This window comes from Juglans microcarpa x Juglans regia, chromosome 4D (genome assembly GCF_004785595.1).
Source record: "Juglans microcarpa x Juglans regia isolate MS1-56 chromosome 4D, Jm3101_v1.0, whole genome shotgun sequence".
NCBI lineage: Eukaryota > Viridiplantae > Streptophyta > Magnoliopsida > Fagales > Juglandaceae > Juglans > Juglans microcarpa x Juglans regia.
In genome coordinates, this window is record NC_054600.1 from 17,926,948 (window position 1) to 17,952,834 (window position 25,887).

The following is a 25,887-nucleotide window of genomic DNA, read 5'->3' on the forward strand; positions in this document are numbered from 1 at the left end:
TAAAAAATAAAAAATAATTCAATTTTTTCAAATGCCCAAATAAAAATAAAAATAAAATTATATTCTAACAATATTTTAACTTTATAATATTTTTTATTTAACTTTTTCTCTCTCCTTTCACAAAATCCAAAAAATACTCAACCCAAACTATCTTACTACTATTTACAAAATTCTCTTCTCATTTCCCTCCCCAAACAAGCTAATGAATGAAAAATAGTGTAAGAATCGACAATTTTCTTCACAGTAATTTTTAGTCTGACCAAAGAAATTTCAATCCGTTACTTTTTATTTTAGAATCTCAATAAGCGGGAGTGAAACAAAAATTAAACACTTCAAATTCAAATATTATAAATGAAGCAAAATATAAATTCAAAAAATTGAGTGTTTAGTTAGATATAGGAAAAGATCATATCAAAAGGGTCAATTAAAAACCAAAATTCACCTTGGGATTAGTCAAGTACCACAATTTCACAATAAATTCATGTAGGGCTAAGAAAAATGAAACAAACCCAATTTCAAACAATGAATAAAACTTCAAGCAAAACAAATAGAAATCCTAGATTTAGCTTCAAATGATGAAAACTAACGACAAAAATAATAGAATTATACATTAAGTATGATATAACATGTACCGAGTCAATAAAATTGCACAAAAAAAATTTCAAATGTTATTAATTTATCTATCTTCAACAACACGCAAGTCTTGCAAACCTCCCCTCTTTGCTCCGACTCTCCTCTCACCGTGCCCTTGGCTTGCGAGTAGGGGTTTCTCTCCTATCTTCGTATAGGTGTTTTAAGAAACTCTGTTTTGCTATGGAGGATGCTTTGGAGCGAATGTATGGAAATATGTTGTTGACGGAGACAGAGCAGGAAGTTATTCATGTTGAGGCTGAGGTACTATAGGATAGCACTGTTAGAGGAGAAAAAATGTTTGATAGTTCAATTGCTGACCATCCAACACTATAACAGGGACGCTTTTAAACAAACTTTGAAGAAAATTTGGCGACCGGTGAAATCTGTGAAGCATCAAGACTTGGATTCGAAGTTTACTATTGCGAAATTTGAAGATGTTTGAGATAAAGCGAAGGTCATTCGTGAAGGTCTGTGGTCGTTCAATAAACAATTGGTGTTGGTTAAAAATTTTGATGGTTCTTAGCAAGTTCATCAGATACAGTTGACAGAGGCCAATTTCTGGGTAAGGATTCACGATTTACCATTGATGGCCTGAACTGAGTATATTGGTAAACTAGTTGGTAGTGCTATTGGACGAGTTGAGGAAGTTAATCTTCTTAAAGGGGAGTTGGCATGGGGGGAATTCATGAGATTTTGTGTTTGCATGGATATTACCAAACCCTTATTGAGGGGGAAGAAGCTGTGTATTGGATCTAGTGTACCAACCTGGGTTCAATTCTCATAAGAGAGACTGCTAGATTTTTGCTATGGATGTGGCACATTGGGGCATGGTCTTCGGGAATGTGTTTTTTCTCTAAAACCTGCTGAGTTGGATGGGAATTTTTCATATGCTCAGTGGCTGCATGGTGAAGGTAGGGGATGAAATTTTGGGGATAGCAGGAGTATCTCTACATTCATCGAAAATAGTCACCGATGGGGTATGTACAAAAACCAACTGGTGGTACGTCAATTACAACGGAACATCAGGAGAAGGTTCGGGCTGAGTCACACAAAGGAAAAACCGTTACACCAGACATGCCTAGTGGAGGGGATCCAGGGAGTGGATATGAGCATGCACGTAATGTAGGGAACGTTATAACAGGTGTGCCTAGTGGAGGGGATCTAGGGAACGGATGTGAGCATGGACGTAATGCAGGAACGAAAGATTTGTTGCGGGAATCATGGGGTTTATGATTGGACAAGGAATCTCTCAACTTTGTTGGCGATGAGGAGATGGGCAGCCATGATAAAGTGATCGACCGAATGAATATGGGCGGCTTGGTGGGCCAACATTGTAGTGAGGAGGTTATGGGCCGAATGAAGGTGGGTTTCGTAGAAAGGCCACATACAAAAGTTTGGCCTGTAGTTGTCCCATGTAAATGAAAAAGGAAATTGACGGAAGACCGGTCCATTTCGTCTAATAGAAAGGAGAGTGTTGGTACAGAGAAGAGGAGATTGGCAAATTTAAGGTTGAAGAAGCGACATTGCCTGGTAAGAAATAGAGGAGAAGTGAAGTTGAGGGTAGCTATGAGAAGGGTCTTGTTGAGGTGCAAGTCAATTTATCTGCAAAGGCTATTTCCCAACCTTGCCGACAACCATGAAAATCCTATCTTAGAATTCTAGTGGGCTTGGGAACCCAAGGGTAATTCGATCCCTTCGAGATTTGATCAAGAAGGAGATCCCAACCTAGTGTTCCTATAGGAGACGAAGTTAAAGACACAAGCCATGGAGAAAATGAGACAATTATAATATTTTGAAGAGCTCCAAAATATTATAATTGTCGGAGATCATTTTAATATTAATTATTAAAATGATTCCAGTTACTTAAAATATTATGGGATTTAAATTATGTTGAAAGCTTTAATTAAATTAAATGGTCCATCCTTTTAAATATATTAAATAAGACTTCATCATTTATTATTGATGAAGAAATATTATTTTATAAACTAAAGTTAGTTTAAAATAATATTTACCTTAATTCCTCTAAGTGCTTTTAATTAAGTTAACGTTTACGCATTTTCAAATCAGTATTTTAATATCTCAACGTTAGATTGTTTTAAGGACCCCCAAGACGAAGGGACTAGATTATAAACCCAGACCCTCTCTCTTTCCCCTCACTTTTTCCCCAGCCCTCTCTCTCTCTCCTCCCTCTCCCCAGCGTACGTAGTACACAACACCCCTCTCTCGCCGAAGCTCCCATTGCACAGCCCGGCGCCGTCGTGCGTTGGTGAGCCTCACCTCCATCATCGATGGCACCTCCTCCCTCCGGCGAACCTCCATGTGGCAGTCCCTCCCTCTCACGCTCTCTCTTCCTCTCCCTTGGAAGTGTAATGCCCGAATGGGCATGATGCCCATTCCACTGCCGTGAGCCGTGCGCCATCCTCCGGCGCCACCACCTCCACGGCAGCTTCCTCTGCCATCGGCCACCACCCTCCAGTAAAACCAACACCTCCCATGCAACCACCTTCCCTGTAGCACGCACGCACAAGAGACCCAGGCATGGCTTCACCATGCGCGACCTCTAGCACGGCCGTGCATGACTCCCACGGCCACTAGGCACCACCGTGAGCCACCATAGTTCATCCCCTTCCTCCTCCATGTGACCCACGACCCATAGCCTCTCCTCCACGCACGAGCTTCCCTCTCCCTCACACGCACAGGTTTCACACCATGCACCGCCACCCATGGCGTGTAACCGCCACCTTTAGCCTCCTCAGCCCACCACCAAGCCAGCCCAACCACCCACGGCCCCGATCTGTCACCCATGCACACACACTCTCTCTCACTCTCCCACGGCTTCTCCTCCACTGTAAGGCAAGATCCGCCGCCCTGAGCCATCATGGCGCCACCTTGACGCCACCACGAGATCCACCGCACCTCCCTTAGCCGAGCCCTAGGGTCAAACTACCACTTTATGTAGTGGCTAATCACTGCACATGATGGACAGTCACTGCGCGTGACTGACCGCCACTGTACACAGCTAAATCCGCCGTGTTACGCTCCTTGTAACCATCACAAAGCCTTCACGAGCCCTTCTAAGACCACACTTAGCTATCCAAATGCCCAAACGGTTTCCGTATGTGGTGTAGCCACCCCGTACGTCCTTTTCGACGTCATCGACCGTGACGGCCAACGAGCAACGCACGGGTCATCCCGTCGATGGTATAACCCTCTATCTCTCGTTATTTATGTTAGATATTGATTAGTTGACTAGGTTGTGGACTGTGCTGTTAATATAGGGGAATGACTGTGTAGTATGGAGATGTACTGTGTAGCGAAGTGATGGGCATTTTATGATGTGTTGTGTTGTGAAGTGTTGGGCTTATCTGTGTAGTGTGCTGTGAAGTGTGGAGCGAAGTTGGGAATTGTGCTGTGCAATATTGTGGACTGTACAGTGTAGTGTGGCTGCAGACTATGCATTGTATTGGTGTCGTGGCATGTGGAGTGGGAACAGTACACGCTGAGTGTACTTTGTGTGTGGCGTACTATGACATAAAGAGAGTGTATGTAGAATATACTCTCCTAGCGTATTGTGGAATGGGAAGAGTACATGTAGAGTGTACTCTGTATGGCGTGGTGTGAATGGAGTATACGTGATGTGTACTCTATGTGGTAGAGTGTTGCACCATATGGTAGGTATGCCATCATGGTGATGTGGCGTAACGAGTGTGAACGGAGTACACAAGGAGTGTACTCCAAGTGGTGGAATGATGCATCATATGGCGAGTATGCCATATTAATGATAGGTTGTAGCGTGTGAAAAGAGAGTACACGCGGAGTGTACTCTATATGGTAGAGTGATGCATTGTATGGCGAGTATGCCATATTGATGATGGGTTGTAGCGGGTATGAAGGGAGTACATGTGGAATGTACTCCATGTAATGGAGTGACGCACTATACGGCGGGTATACCGTAGTGGTGATGTAGCGTAACGTGTATGAAGATAGTACATGTGGAATGTACTCCATGTGGTGGAGTAATGCACCATGTGGCGGATATGCCATAATGGTGATGTGGCGTGGCGTGTATGAAGGGAGTACATGTGGAATGTACTCCATATGGTGGAGTAATGCACCATGTGGCGGATATGCCATAATGGAGATGTGGTGTGTATGAAGAGAGTACACGTGGAGTGTACTCTATGTGGTGGAGTGACGCACTATACGGCGGGTATGGCGTAGTAGTGATATAGCGTAACGTGTGTGAAGAAGGTACACGTGGAGTGTACTCTATGTGGTGGAGTGATGTACTATATGGCGAGTACGCCATAATGGTGATGTGGTGTGTATGAATGGAGTACACGCGGAGTGTACTCCATGTGGTGGAATGATGCTCGTATGGCGGGTATGCCATATTGATGATAGGTTGTAGCATGTAAAAAGGGAGTACACAGAGTGTACTCTATATGGTAGAGTGATGCATCGTATGGCGAGTATGTCATATTGATGATAGGTTGTAGCGTGGAAAGGGAGTATACATAGAGTGTACTCCACGAGGCAGCGACACTCTGTATGACGTGTCGCAGGGATATGGATGGTTGTGCAGTTGATGGGTGTAGAATGTGGTGAATAGTGTCAAAAATTGTGGAATAATGTCCCGAAGTAGTTATGGTGCAGCTTGTAGTCTGAGGTGACAAGTGTCACCGTGATGGACTTATGGCTAGGAGTATGCGTGAAGTAGCAGAACAAGTATAAGAGTACGTAACGGAAGCATGACTGGGCAACGTCACGAAGTGACGTGGTTACTGACAGTCGTGCTTACGATGGATAAGGAGTTAGCTTTGGAATGGCGTAACGGGAACGTGACGAGATGTCACGATGTGACGGGAGTACGTGAGAAACCGTACTCGTGATGAGTTAGAAGTTGGCGTTGAAGTGACGTAACAGGATGTCAAGTGACGTGACAAGGTCACGGTGTAGCTCGAGAGTAGTCTCGAGCTATGTGACGTGATGCAAGGAGTAGTTGTGAATGGAGTCTTGTCGCGTTAAGTGTTGGGATGAACTGTAAGAAGGGATGGATAGCATGAAGAGTCATGCTAGTCGGGTTAAGAGAATGTTGATATCGAAATATGGTCCTTATCCCTACGAGTAGGTGATCAACATGTTATATATTGATCTGAGGTGATAAAGGGGTAAGGTACATGTGTAATCTGGTTAGATACATGTGCTGGACGAATTCACAATATATAATGGGTAATCTGTCCTGAGCACAGTTACACAGTGCTTAAGCCTCAGAGTTGGCTTAGAGTCATATGGCTTGTATGGATGGGAATGAGGATTAGTATGGGCTAGGATGTATGGAGGTAGTGACGGGTGTATTGTATAGGATTGGGATGCGTGACTTAGTTGGTCTAAGTCATGCATCAAGATGAGTTCAATAAGGAGAATAAGACGAATGTCTTAGTGTCTAAATCCTAAGGTGAATCATGGGTTCACTTTAGTGAATAAGCACTCGAGGCAAGACGTTGAGTTAGAAGATGTGGTGACCGTAAGTGGTCCCCGAAGGTTTTAACATAGTAAAGGGCACGTAAGTGCATGGGATAGAAGGAAAGTGTTCCAAGTATAGCGTGGTTCTATTTATAGTTTAAGTTGCTTATGCATTAGATAAAGAATGATGTCAAGGTTATGTATGCATGTAGGTTGCCAGCTGACACGTGCATGAATGGACTGCATGATATGCAAATAGTATGGAGTCCAGGTAAGTATTACATTCATACCCTTCTAGAGATTTCTAGAAATTACGAAACGAAAATGAAAAGCTTTTGTGTTTAAGAAAATGCTTACGAAAGAAGATGTCATGCTTTCAAATGTATACATACGTATGGCCCTCCATTAAAGCCCCTTTTAACGCATCCAAAGTATTAATTGTACGCATGCGAATGGATGACTATACGGCGTATCTATTGTACATATTTTCTAAGAAAATGAACTGATGTAAATGCACGAAAGACGAGCTTGAGCCAACGCCTTCGTGGATCCTACGGACCGACGCTGTTGCAAGCACCACCAGGTGATGCTTGTGGACGCCGCGAAGGCCGACGTTCAAGGTGATGCTTACGGATGCCGTGAAAAGCGAAGTTTAAGCTCGTGCTTTATGTTTTATGGATGGTACGAACTGTTACTTTTATGAATGCCACGAGGTGATGCTCGTGGATGTCATGAAAGAAGATGTTCAAGCCCATGCTCATGAAATGATGTTTTCTCATGAAAAGAAATATTTTCTCATGAAAGGATTGTTAAAGGAAAAAAAGAACTGAATGAAAGCTCCAGACATGAATGAACGAAAGAATGAAAGGAAAGCATGAAATGTATGAAGATACGTAACGGCCACATGAATGAATGGAAAGGGGTACGCAATGAATGAATGGGCAGATTGCAATGCCAGACAGTAGTACTAGTAATGCACCCAATGTTGTACCCTAATGGAATGGGATTCCAACCCGTGGCCACGGGCGAATCCATTGGCCATAGGGCCGCTAATCCTAACATACGGGGCGTAACAGTATGTACTGGCCTATGAAAGCGAAAGAAAGAATGTATGTATGTATATATGTACGTACGCATGCACGAACGCACTTTAAGAAATGAAGGCACTGCACTCTTGCAAAAATGAAGGTACTGACGGGGGACACGTTTTACGAAAAGAAAGTCCCTTTTAAAAAAAGAAAATTCCGTCCAGTGACGTTTTCAAATGAACGCACGTATGCACGCATGCATGTATGTATAATATGTACGAATGATGAATGCATGAATGAAAACCTATGTTATTATATTTTAACTGCATGAAGTAATGCTTACAAGTCTTTGACTCATTTTAGTTTTTATGTATATCCCTCCCCCCCCCACAGGGAAGGAAATGAAGTACACGTCGGGACGGACACGGCCTATGGGGAAGAGCACGGAAGTCTAGGCACGAGGTTTAAATGTAAGAGAGGCATTTTATTATTAAAATTGATGTTTTCCGCTGTAAACCTCTTTTATTATAAAAGCACATTTTATTTTATAAACGTAGAGTCTTGCACCCTAGGAAGAAGCAAAAAGATTTAAATCGGACAGTAATTCCCGTCGTCCTTTCTCAAACTATTTTACAAAAAGACCCACCACAAGGACGGGCGTTACATAGACCAAGACTTGAAACACAAATGGTGGATTTTAGAGCAATTATACAACAATGCTCCTTGTGAGATATGGGCTATAGAGGCCCTAAGTTTACTTGAAGTAATGGGCAAGGTGATGGTGAGGAAATTAGTGAAAGGTTGGACAGATTCTTAGGAAATTACCAACTGAATCTTTTCTTTCCATAGGTTGTGGTGACACAAGGGGTCACAGCATATTCAGAACATCTTCTAATATGGTTTGAAATTGAGATGCAGGATGTTATGATGAGGAGGAAAAAACCTTTTGGTCGAGGCTATATGGGTGGGAGATGAAAACTGTGCCTAAATCATTAAGGATGTGTGGGAGAGAAGAGGTGGTGGAGATATTATGGGGGATGTTATGGGGTTGATTAAAGGGTGTAGTGAGAAATTGGTTGTATGGAATAAGACAAGTTTTGGGCATGTTAGACAGCAATTGAATAATGCTAGGAAGAGACTAGAATAGCTGCATCAAAAAGAGCCATCACATTCTGATAATGTGGGATTGAAGGTTGCTAGAGAAGAGGTCCAAATCTGGTTAGAAATGGAAGAGGTCATGTGGAGATAGAGATCTAAGATGCATTAGCTTAAGGAGGGTGATCAGAATACAAGGTATTTCCATTCTAAAGCCTATTCGAGAAGGAAGAAAAACTCTATTACGAAGTTAAAAGATGATAGAGGGTTATGGTATAAGGGTAAGCACATGAACGACCTTGTTGTAGACTATTTTAGAACCCTCTGTACTACTTCTGAAACTAGGGGACATCTGAATATTTTGGAGAATATAGAGTAGAAGGTTAATGTTGAGATGAATACGGATCTTACCAAGATTTATACTGCTGAGGAAGTTAGTGTTGCTTTACAACAAATGCATCCAACAAAGGCACCTGGACCAGATGGGATGTCACCAGTTTTCTACCAAAAGTATTGGCATATCGTGGGAAATTCAGTAACTTCAGCTGTGCTCCAGTCTTTAAATTCAGGTTCTGAACTTAATCATACCCTTATTAGCTTGATTCCTAAGAAGAAATGTTGTGAAATGCTGATTTTCTCCCTATTAGCCTTTGTAATGTAATCTATAAGCTGGTTTCTAAGGTTATTGCTAATAGACTAAAAAGGGTGCTGGCCTCTGTTATTTCTGACTCACAAGGAGCTTTTGTGTCTGGAAGGTTGATAACTGATAAAGTGCTAGTGGCTTATAAGCTTGTGAACCATTTGAGGAATAAGAGGAAAGGGAAAACGGGGTGCATGTCTTTGAAGTTGGATATGAACAAGACCTACGATAGGGTGGAATGGGGTTTCCTAGAAATGATTTTGTTAAAACTTGGTTTTGCTCAGAACTTTGTGAAGTTGATTATGGAGTGCATTAAAACTATTTCCTTTTCAGTTTTGGTGAATAGCTTGCCACATGGCCCTATTTTTCCAAGTAGAGGGATAAGGCAAGGGGACCCACTATCCCTTTACCACTTCGTTCTATGCACAAAGGGCTTAACTGGTCTATTAAAAACTGCTGAGAGGGACAACACAGTCAGGGGGATGCGTGTTTGTAGATGAGCTCCTGAGGTTAATCACCTTCTTTTTGTAGACGATAGTGTCATTTTCTGCAAGGTTGATGTTATTACAATAAGAAATATTCAATCTATTTTGGAAAAGTACGAGTTTTCTCTGGTCAGACAATTAATAGACAAAAAACGGCTATGATTTTTTCAAGGAATGTGGGAGAGGATAATCAAAGAGAGCTTATGAGCTTGTGGGATGTGAGCTCCTTCCAACATTATGAGAAGTATATAGGCTTGCCTAACATGGTTGGGAAGTCAAAATCAAGGGCCTTTGCTGAGATTAAAAGTAGGGACTAGAATAAATTACAAAGCTAGAAAGAACAATTGTTGTCTTAGGGGGGAAGAGAGGTGTTGATCAAAGTTGTTGCCTTATCCATTCCCTCATATGCCACGAGTTGTTTCATGTTACCAGCAAGCTTTTGTAAGGAGTTGGAGAGGATGACGGCAAGGTTTTGGTGGGGATAGTAAAATAATGAGAAAAAATTACATTGGATGAGGTGGAGTTATATGTGTTAATCTAAGTTTAGAGGAGGGATGGGCTTTAAGGATTTACAGTTTTTTAATATGGCACTTTTGGCTAAGCAAGGATGGCGAATCTTACAAACTAAGGGTTCCCTTTTACACTGAATCTTTAAAGCAAGATACTTTACACAAGTGAATATTTTTGCTTCTAAGCTAGGACCAAACCCCTTTTATGCATGGAGAGTGATATGGGAAGCTAAAAAATGGTTGGTGCAGGGATGTAAATGGAGAGTAGGGACTGGGGAAAATTTTTAGATATGCATGCTTGGATTCCTGGCCACAAGCCTTTGGTGGATGAATTGATATTGAGGGAAGGTACTGACATGGAAGAGACGATGGATACTCTTATTGATTTAGAAACAAAAGGATGGAGGATGGATCATATTAGAGCTCTCTCTAATCCAATCGTAGCAGCTGACATTTTGAAAATAAGGCTGTCATCAAATCAGTATGAGGATAAATGGATATGGATAGAAGAAAAAAATGAGAATTTTAGTGTTAAAAGTCCTTATAGACTGATACAAAACCTGAGTAACAACAGTGAGGGGGAGAGTTCAAGTGCTATAGATAAGAGGAAGCTATGGAAAATGTTGTGGAAGATGTAGGTCCTAAAAAGAATTCAAACATTTGCATGGCCAGTTTTTAGAGATATATTGCCTACTCATACAAATTTGAGAAAAAGAAAAAAAAAAAAGAAAGTAGATGTGGAGATAGATGTTGTTTCTGCAAGGCAGCCCCTAAGGATGTTCATCATGCCTTAGTTTCCTTTCCATCATTCAAGGGCTTCTGGAGAAATTATGTACTTGTTATGCAGTAGCTGCCTCTTGATTTGGATTTCTTGGCTGTGGCCAATTTCTTTCTTGATAGAGGAACAAAGTCAGAGTTTACAATGTTCTTTCTTATAACCTGAGGCTTGTGGTTGAGACACAACAAGATGTAGATGGGACAACTTTTGCTTCAGCCTAAGCAGGTTATAAACCACTCTCTATCTATGCATAAAACTTTAACTGATTTAAGAAGCTCATCAATTAGAGTGCCAAAACAGTATGCAATTGGAACCCTCCTCCAAGAGGTTTTCTGAAATTGAATGTGGATGAAGTTGTGTTTTCAGATGTGGAAGCTAAGAGCTTGCTACAACATTTTCAAGAGTTTGAAGTCCAGCATGTACATTAAATGGGAAATGAGGTAGCTCATAACTTAGCACGTTATGCTTGGAATGTTGATAATATCTCTTTGTGGTGGGAGCATACTCCCACTTTTGTCGATCATTCTCTTTGGATTGATCAAACCAATATATATTGAGGTTTATGAATGAAAGAATGTTTGGTTATAAAAAAAAAGGTCTTGCAAAGTAGTACATATAGCCGAAAAATTATCAAACTTTAAGGTAATAAAACCAAATTTAACAGTGGAAACTGATTAATCAGAAGAAAATTAAGTGCTATAAAAAAATCCACGAGAAATAATTTAAGAAAAAAATACTTATTGCTAAAGGCAGACAGAACATCTCAAATGGTGAGAAGGGTCCTTGAAAGACTTTCCTCAAACGTTGTAGCTTTCCTCTAGCTAGTTAAAAGGTGTTGGTTCTTATATTGTGCTTTGTTTTTTGTATTCGGGTTTGATGTGTTTTGGATAGATTTTTAATTTTCACGAACTTATTGGTCATTAGGGGTTCTCTAATATGGGCTAGCTATTTTCTTATATATATAGGTCCAGTGTACTTGGTTACACCTGTTGTAATTAATATATATATATATATATATAATATTTTTATTTATAAAAAGAAATGTTGTACTCCATTTTTTTCCTGATAGAGAAAAACTTTAACACTTTTAGGTGAGGTTTGAATAGTGAGTTGAGTTGAAAGTTGTAAAATGTATTTGGTAAAAAATTATAAGGAATTATAACACTTTCAAAACATCTCGTTTGGATAGTGAGATGAGATAAAATGGTTTTAGATGAGTTGAATAAAATATTCTTATAATATTATTTTTTAATCTTATTATTGTTTTGAGATTTGAAAAAGTTAAATTGTTTATTACATTTTGTGTGAAAATTTTGAAAAGTTGTACTGATTCCATATGATAGGATGAGATAAGTTGAGATCAATTTTGAATTTAAATGGGCTTTTACTCCTATAAATGTGAGAAGAGTCATTTTATTCAGCATCTCTACACTACACAACACAACACATCTGAGTTTTTATTTTTTTATTATTATTTTTTTATTCTTGTTAAACTAAATAAATTATTTTACTCATCATCCATGCACTACATATTCGGTACAAAAAAATTACGTATAGTGTATAGTGTAGGGATGATGAGTATAATTTTTCAATGTGACAAACGAATGGGCTCGGAAGTGACAAAGGCGTCGCTATAGGAGAAAACCAATTTATAAGGGAAAGTGCAAATTACCAGTAAATGAATGGTAATGACACATGACGGGTTGATACTACAATTAAGAGGATAATAAATTATAAAATTGAGAGAATTAATAATTAAAAAAATTGAGATAGTGCAATTTGAAATTACCCAAATACCCATGTGATGCAGCGAAAATATCTACCAATTCACTCAACAAATTGGTTAGTCGTCAAGCATGCAATTAATTTATTAATTAAGCAATAATATAAAATAAACAAAATGCGTAACCCCAAGATTGGTATCGAAGGGAAACCCTTTAAAGAACTCTTTAAAAGTAAAACCCTACGGGGCAGCCAAATCTAGAAAAGTAAATTTTATTATTTGAAAATCAATTACAAGTAAAGTTCAATTACAAAACCTTTATCAATTAACACTCATACTTGACCAGACAAATGACCCATTTGTCTTCTAGTACAGTAGCAGCCAAAACCTCTGACGATCTTCAAACATTGGTTTTTCTCCTGGAACTCCAGTGGTTGAAACTTGACCAATAAATTCTCCAACTTGGAATATGCATGCACTAAAAAAGAGAGATAGAAAACTAGAAAATTACACACAAGTACCACTCTCTGAGAGAAACAGTATCAAAATTCTCTAACGAATTTTCTCACCAAAATATTGTACTGGAAAGTGCTCTAGAAAATATACAGGTCTGAATATCTACTGATCATAACCAATAGGATCCCTTAAATAAACAATCTGAAAATGAATTCCAATGGTAGTAGAATTCTGCTGATGGAACAAATCTGATAGAAGTTTGATTTGCAGTAGGACTCTACTGACAGAATAAGTCTGGTAGGAATTTGATCTGCTGTAGGACTCTACTAACGGTTATGAAGTAGTCTCCTAATGAAATACTGACATTTCGCAATAACTCTTCACTACAGTAATAGATTTCAAATCAACCTCTTCTCTGGATAAGTGCAGATTCTTTAAGACTCGATTTTCCCACTTATGACTAATCTAAACAACCTCTAATACCTTCTAGATAAACTTATTATTGTTATCGATAAAGTCAATAAATAATTTACATTCATCCAAAATTACCAACTTAATGATAGGATAAACTCTATCATTTTAGTCACCTAATTCTATACAAACTTATAAACTTGGTCACCTAATCCTAGCAAAATTTTTACATCTACAATCTCCCCCTTTGGCGGATTGGTGACAAAGTCAATTTGAGAAATGTCCCCTTTGCAACACATATAAATATCTCCCTTTTTGTCACTAATCTGACAGGACTCATAAGATAATAAATACCACTTATGTGAGCTGAGATTTCACTAAGAAAGGCATGATAAACAACTCCCATGTGTCTCAACTAAATGAATGAAGTAGTTTGGTTGAGACATAAAAACAAACACTTGGTGGACACTAGTTTAAAACCGAGAGGTAGAAGGCAGGAACCCACCAAAATTGAGTCTTTTATACATGATTAATGTAATCCAAAGAGATCATAAGTTCAAGCAGACACTCAACCAAACAACTCATAGTACAAATCATCAACGCAATCCCCATATATATATATATATATACCGAACCTAGAACTTGAGAGATAGAATGTATGGTTTGAATAAATTCAAAATCTTACCGTGATGAAGACTCTTTTAGTCAAGAAACTCAAAACCAAGTATTTCTCCAAAGTAGATTGTATGAGATGAGGATGTGAAGAGGAGTGTTAGGACATGCTTATGAGAGGTGCCATGTGTTTGGATGAGTATTATCGGGGCACTGGGAGCCTTTGTAGTGACCAAAATCACTTTAAGTCACTTAAGTGACTAAGGGTCGTGTGAGGCATGTGCTAGAGGGTCTTTCTAGACTCAACATGGATATACACCAGTGTCCTATTGGGATTTTAGTCAAACTAATATGACCTAGATTTATATCACTACCCAATATCCACCGAACCTCCAATAATATTTTATATTTTATTACTTTACTCATTTTTCATAAAAGGAAAATAATAAAAAATACTAAACATAAAAAAAATCCCTCTTTTTTAATTATGTATAAACTATGAGGCAAATAACATGCCTAGATGCATCTTAGTTCAAGCATAGTATCACCCACAAAATAATTTCAATAGAGTATACTCTCTTATTTGCAACAATCACTATGGATGTTCACACCTCATAATATCATCAATGTCAAAATTCATGTCAGTGTGTGAGTGAGCAAACTTATATAGAGCAGTAACTTTTTATTTATTTTTCTCTTCAATGTATTTTTGATAATATTATTCATGAGTATTTTCTTCTTATAGATGCTCCCAGGAGATTGTCATTGACCTCAAAAGTCAAACTTTATACTAGGACCTAGATATATGAGTATCTCTTCCAAACACTATTCTGCACAACCCCTTTCATGTCTATTTTTGTTGCTCATCTTTTTCCACAATGATTTGAGCCACGATTATTTCTATAAGGACTTTAAGGGATAGATTCGTTTATGGTGCTATTCTTTTTCCACAATGATACAACCCTAACTTTTTCTATATGGACCAATTATTTATATTTGGCAAGGGAAGATCTCTTTATTATTGTACTAAGTTCAACTAGTATTGTCAATTTAAGGCATGAATTCTCTCTATAGTGAGCATATCAATTAATCAATATAACTTTTTAATTATAAGTTCCATGCATATAAGTTCCTTATAGTGTTTTGTAAATGAATTTTGTCAAGATGAACCATAGTAGAAAGATGTATAAGTTCAAAAATTTATTTTGTGATAACACGTGCTCAAAACTTTGACATATCAAGCATGCACTTCTAGAAAAAAATTAGAAACAAACCAGAAAAATTTTATATTATTTTTCTTATTTAAGAAATTGAAAACAGAAACAAAGAAAAATAGAAAAATAAAATGTATGTCCTAGACTAATAAAATAAAATGCAACGAATGCAAGAACATGCAAGTGGTCCTGTCAATTAATGTGACACAACATCTTCTTCGACCACCCCCTTAAATTTTGGCCTATTCTTTTCATCAACACCACTTTGTATGATCTTTTATTTGTTGTGAAAATAAAATTCTACTAGTTTACCTTGCTGTAGATTGATGAAGGTGATTTGTTGATTCATCTCATCAACTTGATTTTCTAGAGTCTTTCCCTTCCTTTTTAACTTTCTTTCACCTCCATTTTTCTTCACTTTATTCAAATTAAAACAATATGACCTTATATGGCCAAGAATACCACAATGATGACAAGTAGGAATAAACTTACCTTGGTTGAGCTTCTTTGTCATTGATCTATCATGTGAGGCTCTTGGAGCATGAGTTTTAGACATGGCTTTATTTTGGAGCTTTCTCATCTTGACTTCCTTTAACAAAAATGATACCTTTTGATGAAGTGGTAGCGGATGATGAGGCTTTAAGTTCCATATCTTGGGAAGTCATATACCCCAAACCTGTGCGATCACAACTAGAATTTTGACAACTCAACATCTCATCTAATTTCTGAGTAGCATTTTTATGTTAGCACTCTTGAAAACTCTTCAATTCTTTGTCTAGTGCATCCTTTTGAGCCTTCATTCTTGATATCTCAACTTCAAAATTTTTTAGTGCCTCGGAAAGGTTATTCTTCTTATTCTCCACAGCTGTGAGTTTATTGTACAGTTTATTGTTGAGTTTTTTCAACTACATAAATCATTATAAGCTTAATGTACACTCAACTTATGGTCAGCATCAACAATAACTATATCCAAGTCACTATCATCAAATTCACTTTCAGATTTTGTATTCACAATATCAAAAAAATCATTAATAATAATAGAAAAAGCCACAAAAGAATTTTCATCATCAGATGATGAATTTGAATTTTCAGATTTTGAATTGTCACTAAGTATGATGTTTAATGTTTTTCCTTTGTTTTTCTTAAAGCTTGGACATTCAATTCTTATATGACCAAAACTTGAGCATTCGTAGCACTTCACTTTATCTTTTTGCTTAGATTTTTCTATATTCCATTTTTCATAATAATTTTCTTTGCAGGAAATTCTTTACCTTGTTTTTGCTTTCCACTAGCTTTCTTGTTAAACACAAATTTTTTGATTTTCCTTGCAATGAGATCTATATACTCATCGTTCAAACTTTCTTTATCAAAAAAATTATCTTGATCATCAGTTTTTAAAGCAATGTACTTACCTTTTCTTGTTTGAGGAAGAGAAGATTCATAGGTTTGTAAAGAACCTACTAGTTCTTCAACCTTGATTGCATCCAAATCCTTGCTTTCTTCTATGATTGTAACCTTTGGGCGAAATCTTTCAGGCAAGGACCTTAAAATCTTTCTCACGACCCTTGAATCCTCTATCTTCTCGCCGAGATTAAACTTGTAATTAACAATATTATTAAGTCTAGCATAAAACTCATTAAAGCTCTCATCTTCTAACATTTTAATCGCCTCAAATTTAAAGGTTAGCAACTGTAATTTTGAATTTTTTACAATTCTTGTACCTTCATGTGTAACCTCTAAAAATCACATGCTTCTTTAGCAATCTCACATATTGAGATTCTTTTAAATTCATCGGGATATATGGCCATGAAGGTAGCATTAAGTCCATTGCTATTTCAATTAGAGTTGGTGATCTCATCTCTTGCCCAAGCATCAATACTTGTCTCGGGTTTAGTCCACCCTTGCTCAACTATACACTACACACGTTCATCCAAAGACTTGAGGAAAGCCCTCATACGAACTTTCCAATATGCATAGTTTTCTCCATCAAAGTATGGTGGAACATATAACGACGATGACATGTTCTACAAGAAGACACGGATCACACTCGAATAAGTTAACCACGCTCTGATGCCAATTGAAATTACCCAAGTAGCCCTGTAACGTAGCAGAAATATCTACCAATTCACTCAACAAATTGGTTAGTTGTCAAGCATGCAATTAATTTATTAATTAAGCAATAATATAAAATAAACGAAGTGTGTAACACTAAGATTGGTATCCAAGGGAAACCCTTTAAAGAACTTTTTAAAGGTAAAACCCTATGGAGCAGCCAAACCCAGAAAAGTCAATTTTATTATTTGAAAATCAATTACAAGTAGAATTCAATTATAAAACCTTTGTCAATTGATACTCTTACTTGACCAGACAAATGACCCATTTGTCTTCTACCGTAGTAATAGCCAGAACGTCTAACGATCTTCAAACATTGACTTTTCTCCTAGAACTCTAGTGGCTGAAACTCGACCAATCAATTCTCTAACATGGAGTATGCACGCACTAAAAAAGAGAGATAAAACACGAGAAAATTCTATTTTCTCAAACTCAAGTACTACTCTCTGAGAGAAACAGTATACAAATTTTCTAATGAATTTTCTCACCAAAATATGCACTGGAAAATACTCTAAAAAATATGCAGATCTGAATCTCTACTAATCCTAACCAATAGGACCACTTGGATAAACAATCTGAAAATCAATTCCAATTATAGTAGGATTCTGCTGACGGAACAAATTTAATAGGAGTTTGATATGCATTAGGACTCTACTGACAAAATGAGTCTAGTGGGAATTTGATCTGTAGTAGGACTCTGCTGATGGTCGCGAAGTCATCTCCTGAGGAAATGCTAACAATTCACAATAACTCTTCACTACATTAATAGATTTCAGATCAACCTCTTCTCTGGATAAGTGCAGATTCCTTGAGATTCGATTTTTCCACTTATGACTAATCTAAATAATCTCTAATACCTTCTAGATATACTTAATATTGTTATAAATAAAGTCAATAAACAATTTATATTCATCCAAAATTACCAACTTAATGATAGGATAAACTCTATCATTTTAGTCACCTAATTCTAGACAAACTTATCAACTTAGTCATCTAGTCCTAGCCAAACTTTTACATCTACACAATCTTTTTTAAAGAGGATGCGTTGATTTTTATATATTGTAATAAATTAATAGCCTCACGATAAATAAGTAAATAAAAAGGTTAAGCAGATCCCATTTTTCTTAACCGTTAAAAAGAAAATTGAAAAAAAAAATGGTGATAAAAATAAAGAAGAAAAGTTTTTGAGATCAAAACAATATTATTTGATCAACATCTTCCATATACTTGTTTTTATTCTATAATATAAGGTAGGCAAAAGACAAATGTATATAAAATGCATCATACACTATTTATCGAGCACTTTTGCTATCAAACAAACTCATATTTTAATTTGCTGGTGACCTAAAGAGCCTAAGATTTTTGTGAGCTAGGTTGATCATGAATTTGCATAAGAAATGGCTCTAAAGTTAATAAAAGTAATGCAATTCTGGTTTTCTAATTATTGAATACAGGTTACCAATTCTTCATAAAAGTGCCAATGAATTACAATATTTAGGAACCTAATAGAGAAATATTTGTATTCCTTTTGGTAATTAATTAAATGTAAAGATTCAAAGTTAATCCAATTATAAAATAATATTTCTGACGTAATATAAATAAACAATCAAAATTTAAATATCATTTTGATTTAAATATTGGGATGAAATACTAAAAGCAAAATTATAATGTGATTTTTATAGAAGCTATAGGAAATGCTAGTCAAATTATTTGGGATTGAAATGTGATTTCTGCCAAAACATTACAAATCGGCCTCAATACCCGACATTGTAAAACCCCTGTCGCTCTAAGGCTTGTTAATTTAGAGGAATTGGATGCTACTAACATTAAAAGATACATTCTTTGAACTAGGTATAAAGATTTCATGCATTTATAAACAAACTTTTCAAAGTGTTAATCAAAATGAAATCTCTCAAAACAAACATTTATTTGGTATCACTTATTAAAAAGAAAATAAATTATCACGTGGCTACGCATTACAGAAAATGAAAAACAAATCATTGAATTGTAAAGATTAAAATCCAATCCCTTCTTAATGCCTCAAGCCTCATTCTCAATGTCATCCCTCTAGACAGCATCATCGCCTGCAACATCATCATAACCTTCCTCAATTAGGATGAGAAAAACATAAAAACAATTAAAATGAGTCGAATACTAAGGAAGAATCACATCATGTAGTAAACATAATAAGCTAGGGTTCCAGTTAACTTTAACATTTTTCAAGAACATTACCTTTAAGCATACTTGAATGTTTACCTCAAAGCATTAAAGAAGACATTCACTTTCTCAACCTAAAAGCATTAATCATTCATTTCCTTAACCTCATCCTTAATGGCCATTATAGATGGAAGTTATACACCCTATTAACTCCCATGTGTTAGGAGTAGCGATCATTGTGATCAATGGTTCTTTCCATAGCTAGTGGATAAGAACCAAATCTTAGGAATAGGTCCTCACTAGGTGTACTGCCAGTGATGCATTCCGATATTGCCATCTATCCCAACTTTATGGTACCATTTTTATTGTCATGTGGTCCATTCATTATCCTCATCAAACACATGTAATCATACATTTTTTATTGTCTTTTCTTTTCTTTAACGTTATCTTACCTTTTATTCTTTTAAATATATAGTCATACTATATAGTATTTAGTCATACCATTATTCATGCAATTCTAAAATCATCAGAATTTCTTCATTATACACAAAGTTTATAAAAGCTACTAACAACAAAGACTCATACATATATATATATATATATATATATATATTCCTTTGTAAACTTTTACTATATATATAGTTGCAAAAGAGACTTTACAGTTTACATAAAGCAATTTATGGAAGAACATGATCATAGTCAGTTACCTCGATCCTCGTATAAATTAAGCTAATCGTGTCTGTATCCAAGCTTTAAACTGGTTTATAATGGTGTAAGCATTCTTAATCGTTAAACATTATGCATGATATGCAACGTGCATGGAGCCTCAAGATGTCTAAGCTCCTCGGTTACTACTCTTACTCCCTACTTTGCTCACCCAAACTTTGCTCGTTTAGTACATTGCTCGCCAAAGACATCGGTCACTCAATATGTTGCTCGCTTAACCTTACTTGCTCAATATGTTGCTCTCTTAACCTCATACAGCTTAATACATTGCTCGTCTAACCTCGCCAAGCCTAAAATATTGTTCCCCTTTCCTCGCCCGACTCTTACACAATTTAACCAACCGTCCACTTACTTGAAACAACAATAAACCTCAGTCTCCTACCTGTGTAACACCACTCAACTCTAAATTACATTATTCTAGGGTTTAGAACAACACTCATAGTACATGCAATATCAACCATCCAAGATCATCGACCTAAGGTAGGTGGTACCCTCTCTTTAACACTTCTAGATAACAACCCTCTCTACTTACAACATTTCATTCCTAAATCCTTCAACACTCAACACTAATGGGTTGTACGCAACACACTAGTGCATTTCGAGCATGCACTCTGTTTAACCCTAATTCCAATTGAACTCTCTCCCTTTCAGCTTATGCTAATATGTCATGATATGCATTTGGGTCTAATACATATAGTGAAGAAAAAAGTATATGCCTATGGGAGACCCAGAAACACCCAAGGAAAATAGAGACCAAGAGTTAGGGTTTTGAAACCTTAATTTCGCATGGCTGGAAAATTGGTTAAAGGGCCCTCCAAAAAAACCTTAGTACCTGTGACATAGAGCAGATGTGGTTAGGAAACATAGTTTCATGTTGGTGGTGGTGGTGGTGGTTGATTATGTGCACGGCATGGGATGTGTGTGTGCATGCATGGTGCATGTGGGGCTCAACTTGATGCATGTGTGTGTGAGTAGCAAGGAAACTTATCGACAACAAGGAGTGGTGCACACCAAGGGAGAGCTGCAGGTATGGTTGCCAGACAAGAAAGATAGAGAATGGCTTGGAGGATGAGGGTTGCAGCACAAAACCTAGGGCAACAAAGTGATATGCCATGTGGTGTCCTAGGGTTTTTATAGCCAATCGAGTCAGGTCAAAGGGAATCTGGGCCAAGGATTTCCCAAATCGGGTCTAGGCTCTTTCTTGGATCGATGGATGACAGTTTAAGCTTAGTTCTTGGGTGTTATGCTAATTGCTAGGTCTAAGAGCATTCTCATCTGGTTGTCTAAAGTATTATTTTTCCTAAATTATATTGTTTATATTTGGAGTTTTCCCCAAATACCTGCTCCATCCGGTTTTCCATTTTAAGGAAAAGGTTTAGGATGTGAACAGTGGATCCCTATAATAAAGCCTAATAATTTGTTCAACTAGAGCTAGGCTCTAATAACATCAATCCTATTCTTCAATTAGTGCAGGACAGTGACTTAAGTTCATGCATGAGATGATATGCAATAAATAGAATTATGGAGTAGAAAAAAAAAAGAAATTGGCTATTTATCTCAATTAAAGGGAAAATTTTAGCAAGATGGTTTAACTAATTAGAATAGAAAAATAATATTCATACGCCGGTATAAATAACACAGTACTTAATGACATAATCTAATTTATAATATTACAAATTATTTGCAAATAGATAGATAAATATTTAAAATAGCTTATTATGAAGAATAATTGAAATTAATTGATTAAAACAGCTTATTTGCAAATAGGTAGATAAATATTTAAGAGTTTTCAACTTTTCTGGAATTTCAGCCTGTATAGAAAATATTTTCGAAATTTTTGAAATTAAATTAATTTTTAATCCTAATATTAAATGTTTCATAAATTAAAATTATGAAAGTAACATTTGCAAATACTATTTGAGAAATGCTTCAAATAGGTGGGATTTGTTTTGCCTTTTCACACCGGTCAATAGAATTTCAACACATATGGGACTTATGTGTATTATGATGTGTGCGAGTTTAGTGAATTTTTTCTTTCTCCCTGCGTCCCATCTCCTCCATTTTTTTCATTTCATCTTCTCTGTCTGTTCTCTCATCTCCTCTCCTCTCCACAACCCAGCTCTCCTCTCCTCTTTCTTCTCTTCCCTTTCACCTCTTTCTCCCATTCCCTTTTTCCTTTCTCCCTTCATCTCATCTTCATCGAGAGATTCCGTTGAGAGTGATTTGGAACAAACTCATCTCCCTCCCTCAACTCGTTCTGGAACCTAGTCGATTTTAGCAAGTATTTGTAAGTTTTTTATTTATTTATTCTGCATATTAAGCTAGGTTGTGGTTGTTATTTTGAGTTGCTCTGAAATCTGTCCCCATGAAGTTGAAGTAGGATAGTAACTCTGATGCTTGAAATGGGAGCAAATGAAGAGTGATTTGCAAATAAGAAGTGGAAAAGTAACTAGCCACCAGCAAAGAGATATATATGAAGAGATGGGCGCACATCCTTTCACTGAAAAATGAAGAAATCGGCTGTGGGGGGAGGAAGCTGTTGGAGGAGGGGGAGAGAGAGAGAGAGAGAGGGGTGGAATTTATCCTTTCGAAAAAATAAAATAAAATGATTCCCTGCATGCCAGCCTATTATTTAGTTTGCTACAACTTATATGTGTCAGTTACTCATTCGCAGGTGTGAAAATGAATTTCTCACCCGTCCGGCTGGTAGCCCCAATAGAAAAGAATGGGCATTTTCTAAAGCAAGCCTGTTTTGATCGGCTTCCCGAAACTCTCGCTATCATAGTCTCGTCTTGGTGCATCTATTCATTCTCTCCGTCTCTGTAGTCTCTCTTTCTCTGTGTGCGGCTATGCCACTCTTTTTGCTCACCCTTCAACCGTGCCAGTTGTTTTCTCTTTTCTCGATTTTTCGATATTTCAAAAGCACATACACACATAAGTGGAACCAAAATCAAAGTGAAGGAAAACTTTTCTTGTGAAGGAGGAAATGGCACTGAGTTTGAATTCAATGACGTGTTTCTCTTCCCCTAAGCTCCCTTCTAAAACCCTCAGTCTCAGATCTCCTGCAGTTTACATGGCCTCCACTCTGCACACCACATCCAAGTAAGTAATTTGTTTTGCAATACGTGTTACTGTTGCATTTTGTTGCTAATATCATTTGCTATTTTGTAGTTTTTTTTCGAAATTTGCTATTGTGTAAGATTGAAACTGAGTTTTGGTAAGATCGAAATTTGCATTTTCTTGCTAATATCATAAGCGAATTTTTAGTTATTTTTTTGCAGATAGTTTGCTGGATTAAATCATGTGGGGGTGATTTTGAAGTCTTTCAAATGTAGTTTTCTGACGTGGGCATTGCTCTTTTTCTTCATAGCTCATTGAGATTTCATTGCATTGCATTCTTGAAAAAGCTTTGGAATCATTTCCTGTCTTTGGATTCGATGCTTTTGCTTATCTTTTGTGCTTAGGTTGGATTTAGTCTGCATATTGCTCGAAATAAAGTTGAGCATATCTTCTTAAAAAGTGTAACTCATATTATTCTGTATCTAATTTTCAGGTAAGCTGTTTCATATACTTTTCTCAATTTAACTTGTTAACTATCGTTTTGACTTTATATTGTGGGTTTGTACACCAGGTTGGGCTCTCATTGGACATTATATATATATATATATATATATATATATATATATTTCTTTTACATGTCTGTCTCCTGTCAATGGTTGTTGGAAAAATGAGAGAAATAGTGGAGGAGTTGGCCATTTTCTTACTTTATGTAACTGTTTCTTTTTTGAAGTTTGAGAGAGTATGCGTGCAATAGTTAATCATTTATGTCATTTGTTGAGAGTTGGGTCTGTTTTATTTACTAACAAAAAACAGAAAGATAGGTATGATTTTTTGGGTTAACCTTTTCTTTTGGAAGTAGATCCTGTTGGCTGACTGCTTCCATTTATTATGTCTGAATATAATTTATTTAATGACTTTTCTATTTATGTCCTTGTTTGCTTCTTCTCTGCTAATGCGTTCGGCTTCTTCTTATTAATTGCTTTTTTGTTCATAGTTATATAATTCACGTGTAATTGTGTTTTTTGTCCTAGGATTCCATTTCTTTGTTGGTAACTATTGTTTCTTAAAAAAGCTTTAGCATTAACAAACTCAAATATATAATGCATTTTCACTTGGATTATTATAATAGTTTTCATGTGTAATTAATATTTTTTGGGTGATTTATGATGGATAATTATTTACTCGGAAAGGCATTGATATTTCCACCGCAACTATATATACGAAGAAAACTCCTCCACTGCAACTTGGTCTTCCCAGACCAAGTAGTCATCCACCTCTACTGCACCTTCCTCTTCTTCCGGCGCCTTTTGGTCTTCATCCGTTGTTCTATTTTCTTCCACAACTACTAACTTCCGTTTTCAAACCTTTAAACTCACTAATTTTTCCATAAGAGCATACTGATTAGGAATAGTATTCTGCTTTACCACCCAAGTAAGCAACATATCCGTCAATTCGTCCAAGCCGTTATTAAGCTCCTGAATATTCTTTTCATTCGAGTCTATCCGCCAATGTAAGGCTTGTTCTTGCCACTCGAAAATTATTTCAGCCTCCATAGATCGTCGGCTCTAGATACCAATTGTAATGAACCCAGTTAAAGGAATAATAATATAGACAATACAAGATAATCAAGAATAAGGAAGATGATGATAATGGCAACACCTTGGGGTATTCGAGGTCCCCAATTCCTCTCAATGAAAATACAAACTGTTTCAAAGATATTTTCCAGATCTTTCTCGGTTCCATTTCTGGTTTACATATGGAGGTAGCCCATGACTAACAGAACTAATGAAAATGCAACACGTGGAAAGTAAATAGAATGGAAATAACAGATTGCAACAACTATTATTCTAAACAGCAAGCTATAGACGACTTGTAGTTTAGTTGCCTTTCTTGGCCTTAAAAACAATGCGGTTGTTCAATTGGGGATCATAATACTCATCCACAGATTCGATTCCTCATCCATTCCATTTCTCCTCCACTGGACAGAACCTGTGGCGATTATCCCTTCGATTTGTCGCCTCATCCACAGTTTTGGCTCCTTATTCAAAGTCGTTGGTGGCAGTCTCCATCTTCTACCATTTTCAGTGAAAAATTTGATACAAGACATCGTGCATGTGATACCTCTATTTTGATTCCGGCAAACACACTTCCAACTGACCTCCTCCGTCCTCCACTTTTCCAATTCCTCCCCGAGTTCCATTCCGAATTTTGCCAATTTTCGGACACTGACTGAGTGGTGGGCATCCCATTTCAGAGGTGCACATCTTTCAATCAACGCGAAAGGCCCGACAGTTTGGTGCCCTACAAGTAACTCTGTATCTTGTTGGAAAATCTCTCCCTTCGCCCTTGCAATTCCAAATATTGCCTTGCCATATTCTACAAGAATATGGCTTTTAGTTGGGGCCTTGAACCTTTGTCATTTTCGTGATTAATTAATTTTATATATGTCTTTTCTATGCTTTCGTGCCTTTCTTATGATGTTTGTATTACATGTTGAGGAATTTTCCTACTGTTGATAAGCTTTGTTCACATAGCACAGATGCATTAGCTTCATATGTTGGCAATTGGCATCTATGACCATCCATCCCTATTATTAGCCTTTTGACATGTGTTTTAGTACGGGCAGATTGGAAAATGGACCATAGGCAATTGGACAAATGATTAGCATTATATGCAACCAGATTTATAAATTATTAGCAACTACTGTATATACTATAAGAAATCTGACTTAAATAAGCAGTAACTACATTATGGTTAATGCATGGAACCCCGTGCAACATTA

The 25,887-nt window shown here is 37.0% G+C and overlaps 1 protein-coding gene across 1 annotated transcript; it reads left to right on the forward strand.

Moving 5' to 3' along the window:
- The first annotated feature begins 8,616 nt into the window (after positions 1 to 8,616).
- Positions 8,617 to 9,362, forward strand: LOC121260172. The gene is made up of 2 exons (XM_041162016.1): positions 8,617 to 8,879; positions 8,978 to 9,362. Exons 1-2 carry the CDS (start codon positions 8,617 to 8,619, stop codon positions 9,360 to 9,362), a joined length of 648 nt encoding a protein of 215 aa, XP_041017950.1.
- The last annotated feature ends 16,525 nt before the right edge of the window (positions 9,363 to 25,887 follow it).